Source organism: Macrobrachium nipponense, chromosome 6, assembly GCF_015104395.2.
Source record: "Macrobrachium nipponense isolate FS-2020 chromosome 6, ASM1510439v2, whole genome shotgun sequence".
Taxonomy (NCBI): domain Eukaryota; kingdom Metazoa; phylum Arthropoda; class Malacostraca; order Decapoda; family Palaemonidae; genus Macrobrachium; species Macrobrachium nipponense.
In genome coordinates this window covers 27,588,560-27,606,207 of record NC_061108.1, presented here as the reverse complement: position 1 = coordinate 27,606,207, position 17,648 = coordinate 27,588,560, and the positions used below count along the sequence as shown (strand labels likewise).

The window sequence follows — 17,648 nt, the reverse complement described above, 5'->3', positions numbered from 1 at the left end:
TTTTATACCAAATTTGGTTTTTTAAAAATTACAACGTAATACGTACTGCCATACTGTGCTTATTATAAAATTATGAATAGCAAAAATATTTTGATGTTGACTTGGATGTGGAGCTGCTAGTATTTCGCAGTTGATCCCTAAATATCATTTGGGTTAGGAGGCTGGGGCCACCGTAAACCATTAAATTTTTAAATTACGTATTACATAAATTATAAAATTAATCTTGCACAACATAAAACATTAGATTAGATATTGTATCCATAAGGTTTTTGCCTCAAACTTAACAAAAGTTACTACTATATCAATCGGGCAATCAAGTACACGTATTACATTCCTATGATGCAGAGCAATCACAATTATGGTAAGGTGTTCAACTACACACCACAGTATCTGCTGGTTGCATCCATATGTAGTTATATCATTTCCTTTGGTAATGCAGAGACCAGTCATTTTCTGATGAGATATATATTTCTTTGGTACCACAAGACAGTTTTTCATAATCCACACAAAGCACATTTCAAAATTAATATTAGTAGTATGCCAAACAATAACTTTCCCATTTGCTTTTTATTAAAATAATATTCACATTTTTTTTACACTGCATGAAACAGACCTGCAGGATAACTTGGTTTTTGTTAGTATCATTACATGAATTATTGCATCCATGTTCTACATGGATGAAATATGCATAGGGAATTACTACTGCAGTATTAGGTAATAGTACCCTTTCTGTGTCCATCTCTGAATTTGTTTAAAATTCACCTTGTCAGTTAATAAAAGAAACTTACAATTACCTAAACTTAACCTGATATTTGTTTTTCAACTCGTTCATAATTGTGTAATTTATCAAAAATCAATAAATTGCATAAAGATGAATCTTAAAAAGTTTTATTAAAGGTATTGGGAGTTAATCCATGTACACTTATCATCACCCCGCCAAGAACAGAACCCCTGACCATGACCGGGGACTGCCTAATAAAAATGCATACTGTGAACGTAAAAGTAACATAAGTGTTATCCTTTGTTTAAATTTTGGTACTGTACAACTATACTTCATAAATGGTCAGCAAGCCGACACTAGACTAGAAATTTCACCCTTGGTATGTAGTTCTGTACTGTTACAGTACCCATTATGAAGGGTGAATGAAATGGTGACATCATCTTTTTCTCAGCTCGAGAATAGTTAAATACAGCCATCTTTGGTCATCTTTGGTAATATCACACTGAAATGCATTTATTTGTAACTGAATATTATAGAGAGCTGAAGTAATATTTTGTTAAAATATATACCTATGTTAATTTCCTTTTAAAACTTTAAATTAGGCATGTTAATTTCCTTTTAAAACTTTAAATTAGGCAAATTTTAACTTGAAGAAAGCAGTAGTCACAGCATTTACTTAGCTTAAGAGCACTGAAGGGCTTTTAATAATCAATATCTCCACTATGACTCTTAGGTGTCCCCAACTTTTCACTATTTTATGTAGGCAGTGTAACGCAGATAGCTGAAGATTTAATGATCTGTCCCTGACCTATCATGACACATAACCCAAGGTAGTTGTGGGTTTTGATATACAGTGGTACCTCGAGATACGAGCAGCCTAACATAAGAGTTTTTTGAGATACGAGCCAGAGCTCGGGCCATATTTCCATTCAAATCCGAGATACGAGCCGTGTTTCCGGAGCGTCCCGCTAGTTGGCGCGCAGGGTCGAGCATCATCCGAGAGCATCTCTCGCTCACTTGCACGTGTTACCCGCTTGAATCAAAGTGTATCTTGTGCGCTGTACTTCTTCTTCTTCTTCTTCTTTTTTTTTTTTTTTTTTTTTTGCGTGATTACTGAACTTTTTTGTGTGTTGATCATGGGCCCGAAGAAAGTGAGTGCTAAGGACAATGGTGACAGGAAGAAGAGGATGATGTCGATAGAACTAAAGCAAGAAATAATAGAAAAACATGAGCGTGGCGTACGAGTGATTGAACTCGCAAATGTTAAGCTTAGTTTAAGTTTAAAGTTAAGTGCATTGTTTTAAGTTTTTTCTTTCATTTGAAATAAGGAAAGTGTAGTTTTAGTTTTAAAGTTACGAAAATAGTTTTAAGTTCTAAAAAAGCACCGTTTACGTACGTGTCTAGAGTGCCTACATCCCTTCCCCCTCCCTCCTCCTCGCCGTTCACCTTCATTAGCCGCACTCGTCTGTCTCCAAAGTAAGACTATTATGCTAAATAACTCTTTTATTTCTTTATTTCATATTTTGTTATGTATTTGTTAATTATACATGTTTATTTGGTATATAAAAACATATCTTTATTCATAATTTACAATGGTTTGGGGATTTTTCATAGATCCGGAACGGATTAAATCGAATTCAGTTATTTTAAATGGGAGAAATTCGTTTGAGATACGACCGATTGACTTACAAGCTCGGTTCTGGAACGAATTAAACTCGTATCTCGAGGTACCACTGTATACTATTATCAAGTAAAGATCTGATATACACTTATGAGGTCATTATTTCCTGATTCTCCAAGCTTATTCTTACAACACTGTATTGTCATGAACAAGATTTGAAAGATTCCTCCCTGCATACACCAATGAGAAAATGAGAATATTTGCAATTATCCACATCTTTGCAAATAACTGCTTTGGCTTGCTGGTTTGTTTTCCTGAACTTTTTATTAATCATGCCATAAAAAAAAGGGGAAAAAATCAGGAAATGTGTTATAGCTTACAACATGCACAGTAGGTATATATTTCTTTGAAGATTAATACAGTATATTGAAGGATAAGAAGGGATCGGATGTTAACAAATTGAATTTGGTTTGGGCACCAGTATCAAGCTTTTTTTTTATCATGCATCATTAATGTTTCCATCACACTTTGCATGTTCAAAAGCAAATTAACGATTCAGGATAGAACTGCAATTGTTTTCAAAGTTTAAAATTCCTTTTAATTAGAAGTAATGCAGCACAGATTGTGCTCTGGAAGTCTTTATAAAATTACTGCATTTTGGGAGCATTTTTGACAAAGTGCATAAAAAATTGTTAGGATCAAACACTAATTATTATTAATAGTATTATAGCGACTGCAACTCTTAGGTAATTTAACTAGACTAGTACGTACTTAATAATTTAACCAGACCACTGAGTTTTCATAAGGTTCCACTAAAGGCTTGTTTCTTTATAGACTATATAAAAATTACAGCATTTTTAAAAATTAATAAGGTGAATAGTCACAAATTATAATATTTAATCAAAATTGTACAAGGTGATTGTTATTACTATAACTGCAGAACTTGATTAAACCACTGTGTTGACATTTTCAGTTTACACGACTGGCCCGAAGGGTTTGTAATATGGTAATAAATATCTTATTGACAAATTATATCAGTTATATATCCTTTCAATACATGGATATTATTTATAGCTTAGATATTACATAGAGAAACATATTTATAGCTTAGATACTACATAGACAAACATATTTATAGCTTAGATATTACATAGAGAAACCACACATATTGACTAACCATATTGAACTAAATACTCTTTCCAATCTTTTGAAGCTTACCTGTTCTTCAAAATGTAAATTTCATTATTGCATTATACAAGATATCAAGTTTTTAGAGGCATAACTTGCAAAAGGACAGAAGTACTACATTGTGTTTCTTGTAAATTCCCATGAATGAGAGAGACTAACTTTATAGAAATACAGTACCACTCAAACATATGAACTAAATTTGATTTGTAATTGGTCCTAATATACAAATACTGCCTCTAATCTCAAGTTAAGTAGAGCACCTTGAAATTGACAAAAATAATTCTTATTATTTTAATAGATTTATAATAAATAGGCAAAATTCACTTTTCAAGCTCTTGCTTATTTTACTTCATCAAGTTTATAAATACCATTCACAAGTTTAAGCATTTTAACAAATATTTAACTCTATATGAATGAGTTCTCTTAATGTATGATACTAAGAAATAGGATGAAGGATGTTTAGGCCTCATCTTATCAGTCTTTCTACTAAGCATAAAAACTCAGTTTGACCTAGAATTTTATCTCTTTCTTCATAAAGTTGCACATTGTAACCTAAATAATCATCCAGACATCATTAAAAATTAAAAAAATATATACATATGCCTAATTATTACAAATTTAATCCAGCCAATAATATGAACCAAAAATGTATTGGTGGTTGTCTAGCAGAAACCTGCAAGAATAATACACACAATACAATTTTCATATTTTAACTAAAATATAAATCTCTGTTACTTCAGATAATTCTCAAAAGCAATGAATTTATGTCTAGGTCTCATTACCAAAAGCAAACCGTGCACAGACAAAACATCCAATACCAGCCTGAAGGACAACAGCACTCCTTTCCAATCTTCTATGACTTCTTTGTGCGTGTAAAATTCTTCAATTTTCTAAAGGATGGCTCCAAAAAATCACTTCCGGGTCTAACTAATTTTATTCTAAATGCTCACTACTGTAGGCTAGTTTTACCCCAGATGGTCAATGCTACCTGGCCTGACTAATAATTCTATTTATTTAAACATTACTAATGCAAGTATACTATTATTAGTAGTAGTATTACTGGTATGATTATTAGTGCCAGTACTGTAATAGGAATCTAAATATGCCTCAACACACTTGGGTTTCCATAGATTCCATTGATAATGCACATACGAGTATAAATTAGCTTTTGACTAGCTGTCATACATTATGACATGGCTTGTCTGATAATTCATTATTATTTCTTGTAATTATTAACCATTTAGCAATTCATACATAATGCACTGGAACAAACAAGAAGTACAGACATGAACAACTGAATCAAGAAACACCTTTGCTATCGTTAGTTACATTAACTATTGCATGTTTATGAAGAATTGCAGTATAGTTGCTGACTTGTTAAAATCTTCCTTAGGTTAAAAAAATCTGTATTCATAATCTACACAAAGGAGCAGGTGGTCTTGAAATAAACAGCCAAATTTAAGCTGGAGGTTGGTCCTAGCAGCTGAAGAAACAAATAATATGCAAGCTGTAAAATGTTTAGGGAATTGGTGAAAGCAACATCCAAAATATGTGAAATCACATCTATACTTTATTTGAAATTTACTGCATGTATAGATAAATTCAAGCAGCAATTTTATCCCAGCTATGTTAATTTACAAAATATATATATCTGAATTAGGTTTCACTTTGCAACTGTGTAATACTACTGGAAGCGACAGTGTCAAAATAGTAATCAGTCAGCTTTCATTTGACAACACAGAGTAATAATAATTTCATTAACACTCAACCATCAGATGATTCTGATACTAAAGATTACCAGAATGCAAATGGTGAATAATTGCAATTTTCACAAATTACAAAATGATTTGTTAATGATGCATGCATTCTTATTACTTATTTTTCACGTCAGATGAATCCATCTTTGAATTCAGGAGAATGGCTTACATGCAGATTATGGATATCTGAGGAAACAAGGAAATTGTTAAACATGAACTCTTATGTAAATGCACCCATTAAAATGTTATGAATGCTATGTAGATCAATAAAAAGAGTAAGATTGAACCAAAATCAATAACGCAGTCAAAGTGTCTATCAGAGATCAAAAGTGAGCATTAATGGACAGATATACAACATTTAAAAAGCACAATAATCAGATACTCACAAACGCTGTGAGACGGGAAAAACATTTATCTACAAAGGCAGTGAAAGCATATTAACAAAAATACTGTAAATCAAATTTTTCATTAATTTCCTAAATGTAACAGACTTGAAACAAATCTTTCATTAGCTATCTTCATAGGCAACTAGAGAGCTGTTATGCATTCCTGAGTGAGTAGCACAAATCCTGTTCCACAACAGAACTGTCTGCAATCATTGTATTGCTAATCTCACATCCTCCAAGGGGGGGGGGTGGGGGGGGGGGGGGGGGGTGTGTGTGTGTGTGTGTGTGTGTGTGTGTGTGTGTGTGTGTGTGTGTGTGTGTGTGTGTGTGTGTTCTTCATCAAAGATTCACAAGTGAAGGTAAATGCAGACCAAAAGCATAATCATAGGTTTCTTATGAACCCTGACCAGTAGAAAACAAGTTGCAATGAGTGAAGTGGTGACTAACTTATTTAGCTAACATCTCACTGCCATTTTGTTAATTTTGAGACTTCTGGTTTTCCAGCTTTAGTCATATAAATGTATATGTAAAATAACTGGTTCACAGTGGACCCCCGTATTCGCGTTCTCCAGATTCGCGGACTCACACATTCGCGGATTTCTCTGGGGAATGTTTCCCCGCATTATTCGCGGAAAATTCATGCATTCGCAGTATTTTTCTATGATAAATATCCACAAATTCCTGGTTTTTTTATGAATTTCATCATAAAATGCACTTTTTGTGATAAAACTATTAAAAAAACCAAGTATGAAAATTTTTAGTGGTTTTTCTTAAGTTATAACTAAAAAAATAGGCTGTTTTTAGCATTTTCATAGGGGTTCCAAACATTCACGGGTTCTAACTATTCACGGGGGGGTCTGGTACGCATCCCCCGCGAATACGGGGAGACCACTGTATACTTAAAGTATGGTATGCAAAACAAACTCACACCATACCATCCAACAACAAAAGGTTACAAGTATTTTGAAAATTAAGAAACTAATTCTCAACTTAGTAAATGACCTTAAAAAAATGATAAGTACTATAAGACATTATGTAATAACACTTGTATTGTCACAGAGCAACAGTAATAACCAACATAATAGTACAACAATGATTTACCCAGTGAGAAATTAAATAATTTTGAAGATTTCACATTTCCATTTGTAGTTTCTTTCATCAATTTGTATATCACAGAAAGAACTCATAAAAATCCTATGTACTACCGTACTTGTAAAATACAGTGGACTGCTTTATATGTAAAGATCTTCAAAATAGTTATTCTGATAAAGAGCAAGCCCATTTTGCCAAATTTATTTACCTAAAATTCTATGGCCAGCTCAACACTATACCAACTCAGTGGTCTGGATAAACAATTATAGTAATCATAAATAACTTCTTAAAAAAATTTAAAAGTTTGATTTCTGCTCACCTCGTAGAAAGTACTTTACAGTCATGTTTCATACCACTGAATAATTTAATATCCTTGCTAGACACTTGAAGCAGCAAAAGAATTATTTCACAAACCAAAACTGTAGCTCATGAACCACACTAAACAGTTTATGTATGACTCATTTTCATATCCAATGGTCACCAATTTTAACACAAAGGCTGATATAAAATTTCCTGTAATGTAGCCCATAAATTCTCTTAAAACTGTTTTAAATTAATATCAAAGATAAAGATTATTACAATGATTCCTTACCGTATTTCTGGTAGTTTTCAAATAGTGAAGATACTTTGTTTAAACGCTTGACTGGGTTAAATTATGTAAGGGGGCAGCATATGTAGAGTTCAATCTAATTGTCTTCATGCTTCTAAAAATCAGCCAAAATGTTCCTTTAAAATATCACAAATAATATCTTAAAAGTACCTGCATGCTTTTTTAAACTGCTCAGTGAATTCTAATTCCTGTCTTAATAATTTGTCCACAGAATTCAAATAACACTCTTTATGGAATCTGATTCTATGCCAGTGTAATTATCAAATTGTTTATCAACCCTGCATTGCTTAAAAGCAACTCTTATATAGACAGCCCAGCTTGTAATTGTCCAGTATGGAATGCTTATACTGCCCTGCAATTAAAGAAGCTGCCAATCTTTATGACTGACACAATATTTTCTAAATACATATCAGTAAACATTTACTATCAATACTTCATATAGAATGTGCAATAAGATACCCGAAAAATCAAAATCTTGTTTTCCTGAGAATAGTGGCTGAATATGAAGATTGTCAAGTTAAGAAAGTAGGCTTAAGCTAAAATTTACAGAACTGTCAAGTTATTTAGCCTGCTTTTTATGCTGTAAATATTCTCCTAACAATTGCATTGATATTGCTTTCATGTATATTATATACATTTACAATAATGAAAGACTTGAGTATTATTCTAAACTAGATATATGAAAAAGAGAAGCTAAATTATGTAAAGCAAGATTTACCCAAAGCGTGAAATTAGCTGTTATCATCTTCGAGATTGGAATTATCAAAAAGTAGTCTCATGTCATCCATACTCTTGAACAAGATGTCTAAAAATTTCCGAGTGTCTGTGGAGGAACATGACTTCTTTGAGGAGACATGGAAGAAAATGTTGTACTCAGTTGGGAGCATGTATGAAACACCATAGCCATCATCTGACACAGGGCCAAAGCCACCTCCTGGAGAACACTGGAAAAAAAATTATATATCAAATACGTAAAATGTACTATTTATTAATGACAATGCCATAACTCTTGAGTAAAAACCCAACACATTTCACACATTTACACTGGCAGATGCACAAGTTAACATAATTCATGATCTTTATAAAATGGGAAAAGAAATGAAAAATTTTCTATAACAATTTGTATTTTTCATAGCTACAAACCTGAGTTCTTAACAATGGGATAATTTCTAGCGCCTAACTGGATCTGGTTAAAAAACAGATGAAAGCAAGGAATCTTGTGATATCTGGCAATGCATGCGTAGATCAGGTGAAGATTGGTCAAGGACCACTCACCAAAAAAGATGAAATGAACAAATATTTACTAATATTTTTAAACCCTAAAAGAATAATGCATAGAACTGATTATAACAAATCAAATTATATTCATAACAGAATTATATTTGTTTTGCCACAAGCGCATTTCTTACACATAGGTCCAATTTTGTCTGTGAAATCCTAAGCACATCCATTGTTTATTTATAAAAACAAAAGAAGTGTAATAGGCCTTACTTTTTATGCTCGATGAACTGCTACCCACTCACCAAGATTCCACAACTCCCTAATCTTCAGTAAGGATAATGTGCATTTGGTCAAAACAGAACGATGTTTTTTAAACTGGTTACAGGTGGCCCTCGGTAGCAGCAGGGGTTCCGTTCCTTGCCGCTGACGCTAAGCTATTTTAAAGCCTACGGCCGCTGCACACCTTCTTTCGAAACTCTACACCGGTCAAAGGCGCCGTAATCCCACAATGGCGCAATAAGTAAAATTATATTTATGCAGTATAGTACTATAGAATTTACTGTACAGTACATTATAGCATTATAAATACTGTAAAGTGAAAAAAGCCTAGCTTTAATCCTTTGGGTGTCTAGAGTATGTAAAGATATAATCAAGGCCTTGGATATAATAAGGTTTATACAGTGTATAAGTAGCTGTAGTGTTCAAGTTACGATAATTCGTCTTACGATAGTCCGATTTTATGAGACCAAATTACAATAGCCTAACTTTATCCATCTTCTAGTTACATAAGTTCAATAACAGCAAAAGAGAATGATGAAAGTATTGTTTTAACGTTATACTCGTTGCGTGAACATGTACAGCCATGAACAACTGAACGAGAAACTACTTTTTTTTCTAAGTACAACCGAATTGGATAACATCCGTCTGGCTTGTATTTCAAACATCGTTCTACAGTACACTATTACCGTAGTTGTTATAAATGGCATTATGTATAGAATAGAACCGAGATATCTTAATGTAATAACTTTCTTCGCTATAGATCAAAGATCAATATAGTTTAAAGATCAATCAGGAAATATATTGTTAAATTTAAACCTAGTTATAACTGAAGCTGAGAAAACTGTTCAAGCTGCTAATGACTATTATCGTACATCGGCAACAAGGATAAAACTCCAGTAAGTGTATGCCATCAAACACAACCGTAGATAAAATGGAGATAAAATCATTTTAATCAAAACTACTGTACTTGAATTAAAACATTTTACTGTTGGTTCCACGCCGATATAAGATAAATAACGTAAAGTTCGTATTAAGATGATATAAAGGAGAATTGCGAACAGAATCACTTAATTTTTTTATGCAATAAACATGGCGCCAACGTAATCTGTTAACGAAAAAAAAGTTGTTCCCATTCACAATGAGACATATTCAATTCATATTTCCACCTAAAAACACGTTGTATAAGGAAAAATTAACCTTGTCTCATATAAGTCAAGTATCTAGATATTTGTTTATGCCAACCAGAAGCAAGAGAATTCACTCAGAATTGCGTTATGGCGAAACAAACTCGTATTCGCCATCAGCTGATTTTATAATACAAATATGAGAATACATACAATATCATTGGATACAGTGAAGTAATATATAACTTTTTAAAGGATTCAAGGAAATAATTAATAAAATAACATCATGCATTTTTCGGAACAGTGGCGGACAAGAACGAACATGAAAAAACATCCCCTGACAACGTGGAGTGTAGTTACAAAGGCTGCCTTAATTTGTACCATATTTATGTACAAAAAAGTACCCTATACGTAATATATTTTCATAAACATTTTAAACATAAAAGCATAAACATTTAAAAAATCGATACATCGGTCGCTAAATTTGCACTCTTTAACTCTATATTTTCGGAAGAGCTGCAGACGGCGGCTTACAAGAACGAACATGAAAAAACATTGTACGTATTTGATAACGTGAAGGGCAGTTTCAAAAGCTGCCTTTTTATCATACAGTGTTTCCCCCGTATTCGCGGGAGATGTGTACCAGACACCCAAGCGAATAGCTCAAACCCGCAAATAGTTCAAACTCCCTTCTAAAAATACCTATATCTGCCTATCTTGAAAGTTCAAATACCAAATTTCTACTTAAAGTATATCCTACATCAAATATACCATTGAATTAGTATTATTAATATCATTTTAAAGTCATCTTAAACATTTTACCATTAGAAATATATAAACAGCCAATAGCAGAGAGAGAGAGAATAACTCCTTACGATTTCAATAGATTGAGATGAACGTCTGTAGGCAACACTTTTTTTCTCCTCCCATAAATACATATATTTCTCCAGAGAAGAGAGAAAGAAAAGACTGTGCAATTATGTTTGTCTGTCTTTCAGTTCTTTTGCTGAGAGCGAGAGAGATAAAAGAAGGAAGAAATAGAAACACCAAATGTATACCTTATGTAACATCCTGCATCAAATTTACCTTAAATTATTATCATAATACTGTATTAATCTTAGAGATTGTATTAATATAATTTCAAAGTAATCCTAAACATTAGTACCCTTAAAGGTATATACTTACATATGTACTTATAACACTTGCAGCCAAGAGAGACAGAGTTACCACTATGACAAGTAGAGAGAGAGAGAGAGAGAGAGAGAGAGAGAGAGAGAGAGAGAGAGAGAGTTGTCCTTACAGTATTTAAAAGAGTGAAATGGAATGATTATTGTATTTAAAATACTCACATATGAATTTTGTAATTACAGTTATAGTATTATTATTGGAAAATATTAATGATAAACTTATTACATACATGTCCATGAAAATGATCTCATCTCAGTAAGAGAGAGAGAGAGATTACATAAAAACCATTAAATTCGTTTAAAAACCATTGGTATGGCATTGATTTTTAACTTTCCCAGCTCCGAGCGTCTGGAGTGGGATTTGGAGAAGGTAGGAAATTGATACAGAAAAAGACAAAGGGAAGAATTTTCATTTGAAATTAGTTATTGTATTATTACTACTTCTATTATTATTACTATTATTATTATATGAAAATGTAATAAACACATGCATCTACCATAAAAATTCTCTCATCTCAGTAAGAAAGAGGAGTCATCCTTACAAAGTGAAATGGAAAGGTCATTTTCATCTCTTAAAATACTACCATTATGAATTTTGTAATTACAGTTTTATTATTATTATTATTATTATTATTATTATTATTATTATTATTATTATTATCAATAAACATTTTACATACTAGTACCATAAAAATTCTTTCATCTCGGTAGGAGAGAGAGAGAGAGAGTGTGTGTTTATCTCTCTGTTCTCTCAAAAAATACTTATAACACTTCCAGCGAAAGAGAGGGAGGGAGTTACCACTATGACATTATTATCTTGTGTGGCAAAAGAGAGAGAGGGAGAGTTAGCCTTAATTAAAAGTGACATGGATAGATTAGTATTGTATTTATTTAAAATACTATCACATAATATGAATTTTGTAATTACAGTTATTATTATTATTATTATTATTAGGAAGGAGGCCTTCTCTGAGGGCAGTAGCATTGAATACAATAGCTGTTTCAACGGCATTTAATTTATATAGAATCTTCTCAATTCTTCTTATTATCTTTTTCTCGTCAGCATGTAGCTGGTGTATTAAGTTTCCTAAGGACATGTAAAGATTTTCATTTGTCTTAGGTTTATTCCTCTAACGTGTCGACAGCGCACAGGCAGTCATCTATGAGAGTTTACAGTACAGTGAATTAAGATACAGTTTACAAGTATTTATAGCATGCAAGGTCGTGTACAATCGGTGGGCGGGTCGGTGGGAACGGATTTTAATTGGTCGTTGGATGGAAACGAAATCTCCCCCTGAGGCGTTCTGACCTGCGTAGTTTGGACGGGGTTATTAGCGTCGGTTGGGTGTTGTTTGGGGTACCCACCTCTTGGGCGGCAGGCTGTACAATTGATATATCTTCCGCTCGTTCTCTCCCGCTTTCTCTCTCTACTTCTTCCGCTCTTTCTTCTCTCTCTTGACTCTCTCTTTCCTTTCTTCTTTCTGCAAGTTCCTCCCTCTCTCTCCTCTCTTCTCTCTTCGTTCCGCAATCCTTCTTTAAACTTTCTCTCTCTCTTGCTTCTCTCTCTGTTATTCTTTCTGCCCAAGTTCTTATCTCTCTATCTCTCTCTCTCTCTCTCTGCTCGTCTCTCTCTGCTCTCTCTCTCTCTCTCTCTCTCTCTCTCTCTCTTTCTCTTTCTCTCTCTCTCTCTCTGTCTCTCCCCCCTCGATCTCTCTCTCTCTCTCTCTCTCTCTGTCTCTCCCCCCTCTCTCTCTCCTCTCTCTCTCGTGGATGTATACGTAGTCGGTTGGTTTCTTGCGCCATTTCTTCTTATGATGGTGGGGAGAAACTCTGTTTCTTTTACCGTGTTGATAGTCGGTTTTTTCTCTAATATATGTAAAGCTTCAAGATAACGTAGGCGTTTTCGGTCCGGTGCATGGTCAATAATTTCTATGTTCTTTATAAGCTCAGCTCTTTCTGGTCTCCTGTTGTGTTTTTCCCTATAGTGAATGAAAATGGCCCCTTCTTGAAGATGACACGAGAGACGCTTGGAGAGTCTGGTAGTGGTCATCCCGATATAAGAATGGTGGCATCCATCCACCGAGCATGTGAATTCGTAGATGACACTCCTTCTCTTCAAAGACGTTTCTGGGGGCGCCGGGTTGTTCTTAAGAAGCAGCTGGCTGGTTTTCATGCTTTTGAATAAATTATGAGGCTAATTTTATCACTTTCTGTAGTGGGGGAGACATTTCACTGATTATTTTCCTTATAGCCTTTTCATCTTCCAAATATTTGTGGTGCATATGATTTTTATAAAATATTTTTATAGCTCCACTTTGGTCGTTAGTTACGGTCGTTCTTTCTTGGTGCCATTTATTTATGGAGTCCCTCGTTTGGCGTTCGACCATACGGTTTGAAAAGTTATTATTAATGAGAACTTGTGTAGACCTTTCGATTTCCCTGGTGGTTTCTCTCCATGTGGAACAGTGTGTAAGGGCGCGGCGGACGAAGGCCTCTACCACCGATCTTTTGTACCTGTCTGGGCACTCGCTGGACCCATTAAGGCATAGACCCGGGTTTGTGGGTTTCTTGTAAACCGTGGTGGTGTATCCCGTAGGGGTCTGCTGTACCCGAACGTCCAGGAAGGGTAGGGCACCGTCAACGCTGCGTTCACACGTGAAGTGGAGGACGGAGCATTCTTCGAAGGTGTTTCTTAAAGTTTCAAGGTCCTCTTCTCTGTTAACTTTTATGAAGGTGTCGTCTATGTAGCGGTAGTATTGGGGAGGACAGGGGATCTTATTGAAAACTCTTTCTTCGACGAACACTCATGTAGAAGTTGCAAATAGACCCTAACTGGGGATCCCATTGCCACGCCGTCAATCTGGCAATAAAGAGTCCTCTGTGGGTCGTGAATGGTGCCTTCTTGGTACATATTTCAAGGAGGGATTTTAGGGCTTCCTCGGGGATGTTCAAAGCCTGTGTCTCCTCACATCTGTATACTCTGTCGAGGATGTGTTTCAATCGTCTCGTCGACTGGAACGTTCGTGAAGAGGCTCTCGACGTCAAGAGAGGCGATGATACCTGTAGACGGAGAGTCTCGGAGTTTACGTAAAAAGTCGGTAGATGACTGTAGACAATACCTGTCAGGGATATATGGCGTGAGGAGTTCATTGAGTCTCTTCGCGATTTTGTAAGTCGGGGTTGGGATTTGGCTTATAATAGGGCGAAGAGGATTTCCAGGCTTGTGGGTTTTTACGGTGCCGTAAATATACCCTGGATTAAAGTCACCCTGGGCAAGGGGAAGTCTGGGAGCATTCCTAGCGGCATGGATTCTTTCGACCGTCCTATTAATGTCTCGTCGGATGTCTTCGATGGGGTTCTTGTTGATTTTTCTGAATTTGGATTGATCAGCCAGTATTTGGTCCAGTTTCTCGTGATATTCTGAGGTCTTGATGAGCACTAGGGCAGCAGCTTTGTCTGCCCTTCTTATTGTTATTTCCTGGTTTGATTTCAAGTTTTTAGCAGTTTCTTTCAATTCTCTGAGACTCTCCGTCTACAGGTATCATCGCCTCTCTTGACGTCGAGAGCCTCTTCACGAACGTTCCAGTCGACGAGACGATTGAACACATCCTCGACAGAGTATACAGATGTGAGGAGAGACAGGCTTTGAACATCCCCGAGGAAGCCCTAAAATCCCTCCTTGAAATATGTACCAAGAAGGCACCATTCACGACCCACAGAGGACATCTTTATTGCCAGATTGACGGCGTGGCAATGGGATCCCCATTAGGGGTTCTATTTGCCAACTTCTACATGAGTGTCGTCGAAGAAAGAGTTTTCAATAAGATCCCCTGTCCTCCCCAATACTACCGCTACATAGATGACACCTTCATAAAAGTTAACAGAGAAGAGGACCTTGAAACTTTAAGAAACACCTTCGAAGAATGCTCCGTCCTCCACTTCACGTGTGAACGCAGCGTTGATGGTGCCCTACCCTTCCTGGACGTTCGGGTACAGCAGACCCCTACGGGATACACCACCACGGTTTACAAGAAACCCACAAACCCGGGTCTATGCCTTAATGGGTCCAGCGAGTGCCCAGACAGGTACAAAGATCGGTGGTAGAGGCCTTCGTCCGCCGCGCCCTTACACACTGTTCCACATGGAGAGAAACACCAGGGAAATCGAAAGGTCTACACAAGTTCTCATTAATAATAACTTTTCAAACCGTATGGTCGAACGCCAAACGAGGGACTCCATAAATAAATGGCACCAAGAAAGAACGACCGTAACTAACGACCAAAGTGGAGCTATAAAAATATTTTATAAAAATCATATGCACCACAAATATTTGGAAGATGAAAAGGCTATAAGGAAAATAATCAGTGAAAATGTCTCCCCCACTACAGAAAGTGATAAAATTAGCCTCATAATTTATTACAAAAGCATGAAAACCAGCCAGCTGCTTCTTTAGAAACACCCGGCGCCCCCAGAAACGTCTTTGAAGAGAAGGAGTGTCATCTACGAATTTCACATGCTCGGTGGATGGATGCCACCATTCTTATATCGGGATGACCACTACCAGACTCTCCAAGCGTCTCTCATGTCATCTTCAAGAAGGGGCCATTTTCATTCACTATAGGGAAAAACACAACAGGAGACCAGAAAGAGCTGAGCTTATAAAGAACATAGAAATTATTGACCATGCACCGGACCGAAAACGCCTACGTTATCTTGAAGCTTTACATATATTAGAGAAAAAACCGACTATCAACACTGTAAAAGAAACAGAGTTTCTCCCCACCATCATAAGAAGAAATGGCGCAAGAAACCAACCGACTACGTATACATCCACGAGAGAGAGAGGAGAGATCGAGGGGGAGACACAGAGAGAGAGAGAGAGAGAGATCGAGAGAGACAGAGAAGGAGAGATAGAGAGAGAGAGGACAGAGCCCAAAGGGAGAGAGAGAGAGAGGGAAGGCGTTAGGAAAAGGAAAGCGACGGAGAAGAGAGGAGAAAGAGAAAAGAGAGAGAACTTGCAAAGAAAGAAAAGAGAGAGAAGCAAGAGAGAGAAAGAGCGGAAGAAGTAGAGAGAGAAAGCGGGAGAGAACGAGCGGAAGATATATCAATTGTACAGCCTGCCGCCCAAGAGGTGGGTACCCCAAACAACACCCAACCGACGCTAATAACCCCGTCCAAACTACGCAGGTCAGAACGCCTCAGGGGGAGATTTCGTTTCCATCCAACGACCAATTAAAATCCGTTCCCACCGACCGCCCACCGATTGTACACGACCTTGCATGCTATAAATACTTGTAAACTGTATCTTAATTCACTGTACTGTAAACTCTCATAGATGACTGCCTGTGCGCTGTCGACACGTTAGAGGAATAAACCTAAGACAAATGAAAATCTTTACATGTCCTTAGGAAACTTAATACACCAGCTACATGCTGACGAGAAAAAGATAATAAGAAGAATTGAGAAGATTCTATATAAATTAAATGCCGTTGAAACAGCTATTGTATTATTATTATTATTATTATTATTATTTGAAAGTATTAAAAACATATAGTACAAGTACTATTAAAAATCTCGAGTCTCAGTAAATGAGAGAGAGAGAGAGAAGGGGGGGGGGGGGGAATTTCATGAGCACTTGATATATCTGACAGTTTTAGTACCTGGGGTTAGAGAAAGAAGACTGGGATTTCCTTCATTCTTCCATAATTTTTTAAATTTATAAACTAAAATCTTACTAATTCACTATGGTATTTTCTTTAATGAATTTATATTATTGTTGTATAAATTAATATTAATATTTGAAAATAGTAAATCATTTATTTATCATACAAAAAAAACACATCTTTGTAGTAGAGAGAGAGAGAATTATGATTTTTATTATGTGATATCCTTTAAATTAATATTTGAAAATTAGTAAATCATTTTTGTATCGTAAAAATGTATTTAGTCATGAAAATAAACTTCAAAATACACTAATTAATTATTATTTTCGTCGGAAAATCCCGGCGAATGGGCGAATCTCCCACAAATAAATGGGTAGATATGGCCCAGAGAGAAATCCGCGAATCAGTGAGTCTGCGAATCCGGAGAATGCGAATACGGGGCCCACTGTATTTTTGCACAGAAATAAAAATACCCTATACGTAATACATTTTCATAAACATTTTAATCATAAAAGCATGAACATTTATCAAATCGACACATCGATCACTAACTTGCACTTTTTTTAATTTATATTTTGGAAGTGCGGCAGGTGGCGGCTCACAAGAAAGAACATGAAAAACATCGCATTTGATAACATGAAGGGCAGTTTCAAAAGCTGCCTTCGTATCATATTTCTGTGCAGAAATAAAAATACCCTTTACATAATACATTTTCATACACATTTTAAACAAAAGCATGAAAATTTATAAATCGACACATCCATAGCTAAATTTGCACTTATGTAACTCGATATTTTCG

The 17,648-nt window shown here is 35.6% G+C and overlaps 1 protein-coding gene across 2 annotated transcripts in view; it reads right to left on the bottom strand.

Annotated features, from left to right (window-relative positions):
• Window positions 1-1,180: 1,180 nt before the first annotated feature.
• Window positions 1,181-17,648, bottom strand: part of LOC135216048 (carnitine O-palmitoyltransferase 1, liver isoform-like) — a 201,343-nt gene continuing 184,875 nt past the window's right edge. For both annotated transcript variants that reach the window (XM_064251017.1, XM_064251019.1), the window contains one exon: window positions 1,181-8,319. In XM_064251017.1, the coding sequence (XP_064107087.1) occupies window positions 8,107-8,319 (213 nt within the window). In that variant the 3' untranslated portion in view covers window positions 1,181-8,106. The remainder of the gene's footprint in view (window positions 8,320-17,648) is intronic.